We start from the raw sequence: 7,704 nt of genomic DNA, 5'->3' as shown, positions 1-7,704 counted from the left end.
AGGTTTATTTGGTTCGTATTCAATTCGCGTTCATTAATTTTGCTTCGAGTTACAAATTTTCGGGCAGACCGAAGATGCGGAAGGTAAGTATACCGGCAAAAAATACAAAATTCTTAACAATACAATTTCTCCTCTGATCCGTCCACGAGATAGATATGAAGTATGTCTATAGATATGTTGTTTTGACAGCTGGTGATCGTTCAAGTGAGCGAGTAGCGCACGCGTTGCCAACTACCCGGTTGGCTGATAGGGGTTTCCACGGTGCGAGTTAATTTTTATCAGTTCAAAAGTTACAATTCGTAGAAATATTTCAAGTCTAGCTAATTCAATAAATACAAATGGTTAATTCGGTGTGCATGCGCTAATCACTCACTTGAACATCCTGCCCCGCCTAGGCGCGCTAGACGGCTAGTGCCACTTTCAACTGCTCCAGCGCTCTAATGGCCTCATCCATAAGCCGATTTGCCATCTTTTCTCGGAATGCAGCGGTATGGAGCCCTGTTGCCGAACGTTTGACGGTGCGTGGTTGTGGAATGGTGGCTGCAGTCGGATTGTAGCGATGGGTAGCGGCCTGGGTAGGTGGGTTGCGACGATCGCGAGCGTTTGAGAGGGAGGCCGGTGTCGGAGGTGTTTGAGTTGGAGGTGCGGTGGTACGGCGATGTGGCTGTGGTGGCGGCGGGGCCCGATGAAGCATCGTGTGGTGCGGCAGTGCACATATCCTGCACGTGATCTGGGATGTGCATTCGCTGGTAGCGTGCGACAGTGCCAGACAGTTGGTGCAGTAGTTATGGGCCCGCGCCAACAAGTACCGCTGCGCTGGCTGCATCCTTCTAAAGAGCGGGCATGTTCGTAGCGCGTGGTGACGCGCGCAAACTCGGCACTTCTGATAATCAGGGCTTGGGCGCCCCCCGCGGTCGCTAGCGGCCACAAACACCTGCGAGCGGAGTGAAGTTCTTGGTGCTGGTGTGGGTGCTGAATCCATTCACGCCTGTAAATAGTTGGGTAGATATATAATTTTAGTGGGACGTATATCGAGTATCGTGGGTCATGAGACAGAGAAGTATATAATTGTTATTTTGGGGAAAAGGCGCGTATGGTGATTGAAGGCGAGACAAGTTTACGATCAAGCGGTTTGTGGCATAAGTGGTACAGAATCATGATGATGGTGTAGGGTTACTCGGTCGCATTGGGACTGAGTGGAAGTTCGGCCGGTGGCAAAAAACATAATTTAACTATCGGCCGTGTGAGAATGCCGGTCTGAGTGCGTACCTCGACAACACGAATGTGGCCATCGGGGCCGGGCCGTGTCCTTTCGATGCGTCCGAGGCGCCACTCAGTGGGCGGAAGCGTATCGTCGTTGATGAGGACGCACTCGCCGACTTTCGGCTCAATACGGGTGTCTTTCCATCGGTGCCGTTTGTGCAGGTCCTTGAGATAGTCCTCTTTCCATCGTCGGCTAAACTGATGGTGTAGAACTTTGACCTTTTCCCACCGATTGAGTAGAGATAAGTTTTCATGGTTCGATTCAGGAAGAGACAACAGGGGGATCCCTTAAGGAAATGCCCGGGGGTGAGTGCGGTAAAATCTGAGGGGTCCTGAGATAGGGGAGAGATGGGTCGTGAGTTTAACACGGCTTCTATTCTGATTAATAGGGTGGTAAACTCTTCGAAAGTGAATTTATGTGACCCGGCAGTCTTCTTGAGATGCGTTTTGAAGCTTTTGACTGCGGATTCCCATAAACCACCCATATGAGGGGCGCTGGGGGGAATAAATTTCCAGTTTATACCTTTAGCGGCATATTTTTTGACGATTTCCCGGGATACTTCTTTCGAGAAGGTGATAAACTCCTTCTCAGTGGCTCTTTTGGTACCGACAAAGGTTTTGCCGTTGTCACTCATCATGGTGGCGGGATAGCCTCGCCGGCCAACAAAGCGAGCAAATGCAGCCAGAAAGGCCTCTGAAGTTAAATTCGAACACAACTCAAGGTGAACCGCTTTTGTCGTGAAGCATACAAAAACGGCCACGTAGCCTTTCACGAGGGTGGGCGATCTTAGCATGGAAGCCTTCACCTGAAAGGGGCCAGCAAAATCAACACCCGTTGTGGTGAAGGGCGGAGCGAAGGTGCATCGTGAGGGTGGCAAGGCTGCCATTATTTGTGAGCGCATTTGCTGCTTGTGGACAGTGCAGGGTTTGCATTGAAAAATGCACTTTTTTATGAGTGGCTTGAGCCGAGGGATATAAAACTCCTGTCTGATCGCCTGCTGCATAAGACGGGTTTCGGCGTGCAAGAGCAGCTCATGCAGGAAGCGTAAAAAGAGTGCAGCATATCGGGATTTCTCGGGAATAATGATGGGGTGGCGTTCATTGTAGCTTAGCGTTGAGTGCGCCAGTCGACCGTTTACACGTAGAAGTCCATCTTTGTCCAGAAATGGGTTTAAGGTGAGAAGCGGGCTCCGTGTATCGATCGGCTTCGAAGCTAACAAATTCCTCTTTTCATTGGAGAAATATCGAGATTGAGTTAAGGCGATGAGCTGGACTTTAGTGTTTCGGAAGTCATCGTGCGCCAGAGGTAAAAGGTTAACTATTATGTGGCTTGTTCGGGTTTTCAGAGTCCGTATGAATCGAAAAACGTGAGTCAAAACCCGGAGTGCGCGTGGGAAGGAGGAGAAACGATCCAGAATGTCGGGTTCTTCTTCGGTGGTGTGTAACGCTTCAATTCGGCGTACTTCGGGTGGATTGTTGATTGTGCGTCGTGAAGCTTTCGGCCAAGATTCCGCGGGGCTGGTGAGCCATTCCGGACCCTTCCACCACAGTGAGGAGGCTGCCAAGTCGAGAGGTTTACATCCTCTTGTACCCATGTCGGCGGGATTATCGTGAGTTCGTACATGCCGCCAGGTGGCATTTCCGACCAGATCGATTATTTCCGCGATTCGATTCGATACGAAGGTTTTCCAGGTATGGGGTGGCTTTTCCAACCATGAGAGCACAATTTCGGAGTCAGACCACAAAATCAAAGCTTGCGGGTGGAGATTGAGCTGAGATTGGACGACCGACACTAGTTTGGCTAGAAGAAGGGCTCCACATAGTTCGAGACGTGGTAAGCTGGTGGTTTTTAGGGGCGCCACTTTGCCTTTAGAGACTAGGAGGTGACACGTTATGTTTTCTTCTCGTATCGCTCTGACGTAAATATTGGCGCAATATGCCTTCTCAGACGCGTCGCAAAAACCATGCAGCTCAACAGGTTGGCCTGGAGAATAGTTCACCCAACGAGGAATTTGGATTGCTGTTATGGCTTTTAAGTTGTTCGCGAACTGCGTCCACTTGACGAGACGGATGGGTTTTACCTGTTCATCCCAGTCGGTTCCATCAAGCCATAGCTCCTGCAAGAGAATTTTGGCTTGAATCATTATCGGCGCTAGCCATCCTGCGGGGTCGAAAAGTTTGGCGACAGAGGAGAGGATTTGTCGCTTCGTGCTCGCTGTGGTTACTGGGATGGACTCAACGGTATATGAGAATGCATCTTTTATGGCATTCCATTGAATCCCGAGCGTTTTCGTCGTACTTGCCTTTTCGAATTCGAGAAACTGTGAATCGAGCACGTCGGCGATGGGAACGGTTTTGAGGATATCAGGATGGTTGGCCGTGATTTTCTTGAGGGGGAAGCCTGCCGACAGAAGAGCTTGTCTGACTTGAGAAAGGGATTCAGAGGCTGAGAGGATAGAGTGCCCACCCGAAAGTATGTCGTCTACATATGTTTCGCTCATTAGTATTGGGGACGCCATCGGGAGTGTGTCTTTTATATCTTTAGAGAGTTCGTGAAGGGTGCGTATTGCGAGATAAGGGGCGCAGTTGAGACCAAACGTGACGGTTTTTAGTTTGAAATCTTGAATTGGACCTTTTGGGGAGGAGCGAAATATGATTCTCTGGTAATCTTGGTCCTCATCGTGTAATAGTATTTGGCGGTACATTTTTTCTACATCGCCATTAAAGACAAATTGGTACGTGCGCCATTTGAGGATTAATAGCATCAAATCGGGTTGGAGGGTTGGCCCGGTGTAGAGGACATCGTTTAACGAGTTACCGGAAGTTGATTTTTTCGATGCATTAAAGACAACACGCACCTTTGTCGTTCTTTTTTCAGGTTTTACAACCGCGTGGTGGGGTAAATAAAATGACGAGTATTTGTTTCCTGAGGATTTCTCATAGGAAGTTGTTTCTTCCATATGACCTAGTGTTATATATTCCTCGAGGACTTGGTCGTACTGGGATTTTAGCTCGCCTTTTTTGAGAAGATTTTTCTCCATACTGAGGAATTGCTGGAGAGCTGGGGCACGGGATCGACCTAAGGTGAGTTGGTCTGGGAAACTGTGCTTAAATGGGAGTCGCACTTTGTAACGACCATCAGATGTGCGTGATGTGGTGGATATATAAAAGTCTTCACACACTCGGTCCTCAGAGTTGAGAGATTTGGGAGTGGGGATTTCTTCCAGTTCCCAAAATTTTCGAAGTTGGGAATCGAGATTCTCATTTGAGACTTCGTCTACTTGGGTCGAAAACGAGCTTATTTGATTGGGGACTTGACCACTAAGGATCCACCCAAATATGGTGTTTTGTGCTAATAAGTTTTTGGAGAGTTTTTCAACCCCTTCTAGCACAATTTGTGGGATCAGGTCGCTGCCAATGACTAAGTCTATTTGGGATGGGGAGTGGCAATTGGCGTCTGCTAAGGTGAGATGAGACCATTTTTCCCGTTGTTCTTGAGTGGGTTGGAACTTGGGTAGCAATTTGGTTAGCTGTGGGAGGACGATTGCTTGTGCTTTAATCCGTGTGGATAAATCGTTTGAGACAAGAACCAGAGAGCATAATTTTTTCGAGGTTTGGACTACCCTTCCACCCATTCCTGAGATTTCGAAATTGGAGGTTCGACATGGTAGTCTCAATTTGAGTTGCGCTTTGGAGGAGATGAAGCTCCGTTCTGAGCTCTGATCAATGAGGGCTCTTAGTTTGAAGAGCTCCCCTCTGTGTTCAACGGAGACGATTGCCGTCGGGAGTAGTACTTTACTTTCATTTTCGGAGTAGAAGGATTGTACCTGGGACTCATTTGAACACGAGGGTTGCTCGTCTTGTTCTTCCAGAGACTGGGGAGTTTGGAGACTGGCACTGGTGGAGGTGGTAGTTGCCACTTGAGATGAGGCCTTATGCACTCGGGGAGTTTATGAATTTTTTGAGAGTGCGCCATCATGGAGTGATGAGTTGTGCCGTTCTTGGCAATGAGCGCAATTGTGAGGGCTTCTGCAATCTTTAATTAAATGCGATTGGGATAAGCAGTTTAAGCACATGTGATTATCCCTCACAAATTTTTTCCGATCCTGAATTGACAGTTTTTTAAAGCGAGAGCAGCTGTAAATGGGATGCTGAGAGGTTTTGCATAATGCACATTTATACATTGTGCGCTGCTCTGTCATATGAGATTGGATCTTTGAATGGGATTTATTGTGAGTGTCATGTGAATTATTGCTTTTAAATGCGTATGGGTTTTGTTTGGGGTAGCTTGTATGCGGGGGGATCGGTTTAACCTTGGCTGGGCGCCACTGATCTACTCTTTCTACCACCTCATAGCGAGTAGTCAGAAACTGGTTCATCTGGGACCAGTTGGGGAGGTCTTTTCTGGAGATGAGAGATTGTTCCCACAGAGTTACTGTGTTCTCCGGAAGTTTGGAGGTGACCAGATAGATGAGGATGGGGTCCCAACTCTCTGTCGAAACTTGCTGGGTAGCGAGGATTTGAAGGCAGTTATTTACAGAAGATTGTAATCTCTGTATATCCTCGCTATTTTCAACTTGAATTGGTTTCAAATTCATTAGGGTTTTTATTTGGTTATCTACCAAGACTCTGCGATTTTCATATCGTGCTCTTAGGGCTTCCCATGCCAGTTCGAAGTTGTCATCACTTAATGGGAATTGTTTGACTATTTGGCCGGCTTTGCCTTGCGTTTTGTACCGGAGGTGGTACAACTTCTGAGCATTTGTGAGTTTTGGGTGGTTAATGTAGACCGCGGTGAACATGTCACGGAAGGACGGCCATTGTTCATAACCCCCGTAAAATATCTCAGTGTCGCAAGGAGGGACTTTTAAGCCGAAGCCTGTTTCTTTTTTGGGTTGTGATGTACCGGCATGGGGAATGGGATTACTCCTTTGTTTGAGTAACAGAAGTTGGTCACCTATCTGGGCTTTTGTGTCTTCATACATTATAAGACAAGACCTGTATTTATTGTACGCGGCTGCCTTGAAATCTTCGGGGAGATCCTGCTCTTCAGTTTCTAAGACCGTATCGTAAGAGATTTGGACCCGATTCCAAAAGTTATCGCAATTATTGTCTTTTATTTTCAGACTTGACTCGGTGTTGTCTTGGATTGGGGTGGATTTGAAACGAGTACAGTAGTCCATGAAATTATCTGTTTCTGATATAAATTTAATAGAAGCGAACGACTGCTTGGATTTCTTCGTGGCTGACTTTCCACTTGTACGCGTTGAGCGTTGGGACTCCGTGGAAGTACCTTGGGTTTTTTCATCGTCACTCATCTTTGGGCTTTTTGATTTATCTATTTGAGGGGCACCAAGCATTTGTTAAATCAAGAGAAAAGGGGAGTGAGTTGATCAGTTATGAGAAATAAAATGACCGCAATATAGTGTTCGCAACACGAGAAGTAATAGAAAAATTTGTCGCTTCGAAATATGTGTTCGTACCACTGTACCCGCTTGAGCAAAAAAATTCAATCACCCTACCGCACTTTTTGTTATATTTGTATATATGTAATGTATATATGTATAGGTATATAAGTATATATTAATATTTTATGAGGGGTCAGAGATAAGCTGATATTTGTGGAGTTTATTAACTTTTAACTATTTAATATTTAAGTGAACGTTTGTGTGTGTGCATATATGTATGCGCGCTCATATATCAAAATTTATGTGTGGAAAAAAATGAGAGAGAAGTAAATACTCGCAGTTATTTTCACTTTGTTTGAAAGTACATATAGAAATATGCACCGTTTACTGATTGCGCGGGAAAATATGAATATTTATATAGGAGATCTCCACAAATATTGCTTCTTTTATATATATATGTATGTGTATTTTTTTTCCTTTTTTGGGCGTAAGTGGGGTTAAAAGAAATTCGTTTCTTACTTACGGCTTTATTTGGGCTTTGGGTACTTATGTGGTTGATGAAGATGATCCGCCTGGAGTGTTGCGGGCTGGTGTCAAAAGGAGGCGACGAAGGACCAAATCGCAGGGCTTGGGGGCCTGCGTTAGTTGTGGGCGGCGGAGCGGCCAATGCCTGGGGGTTGCTGGCCAGGTGGTGTGGTCAACCGGGAGCGATGAGTTGATTTTCCTGGGCGGCGCTGAAGGCAGTCGGGAAATGTCGGAATGACGTCGGCGTGTAGCTGGCGGCTGTACGGCACTGCCGGACGTTTTCGCACTAAGAAAGCTCTGGATGGAGCACGGGGACACGCAAACGACAGCGGCTGGAACGTGGTGGCACTAATAGGGCACTATTACTAGAGCGACCGTTTCAACGCCCGTTTTGTTAAGTTGGAGTAAGCTCAACGAAATAAAAACACCGAACTGATTTCAATTTAGGTTGAGAACAACGTAGGTTTATTTGGTTCGTATTCAATTCGCGTTCATTAATTTTGCTTCG

At 46.7% G+C, this 7,704-nt stretch overlaps 1 protein-coding gene across 1 annotated transcript; it reads right to left on the bottom strand.

Annotated features, from left to right (window-relative positions):
* Positions 1-7: 7 nt before the first annotated feature.
* On the bottom strand, positions 8-7,694 carry LOC118755878. The gene is made up of 2 exons (XM_036490683.1): positions 7,195-7,694; positions 8-988 (listed from the first exon to the last, which is right to left on the bottom strand). Exon 2 carries the CDS (start codon positions 980-982, stop codon positions 401-403), a length of 582 nt encoding a protein of 193 aa, XP_036346576.1. The 5' UTR covers positions 983-988; positions 7,195-7,694; the 3' UTR covers positions 8-400.
* Positions 7,695-7,704: the final 10 nt, after the last annotated feature.

This window comes from Rhagoletis pomonella, unplaced genomic scaffold, assembly GCF_013731165.1.
Source record: "Rhagoletis pomonella isolate Grant_MI unplaced genomic scaffold, Rhpom_1.0 Rhpom_scaffold_07760, whole genome shotgun sequence".
NCBI classification, from domain to species: Eukaryota; Metazoa; Arthropoda; class Insecta; order Diptera; family Tephritidae; genus Rhagoletis; species Rhagoletis pomonella.
The sequence above is the reverse complement of the archived record's forward strand: the minus strand, read 5'-3'. Positions and strand labels throughout refer to the sequence as shown.

What these genes read in the sequence shown, in the direction of transcription:
- LOC118755878 (XM_036490683.1), bottom strand. Translation starts at nt 982, where the DNA reads ATGGATTCAGCACCCACACCAGCACCAAGAACTTCACTCCGCTCGCAG.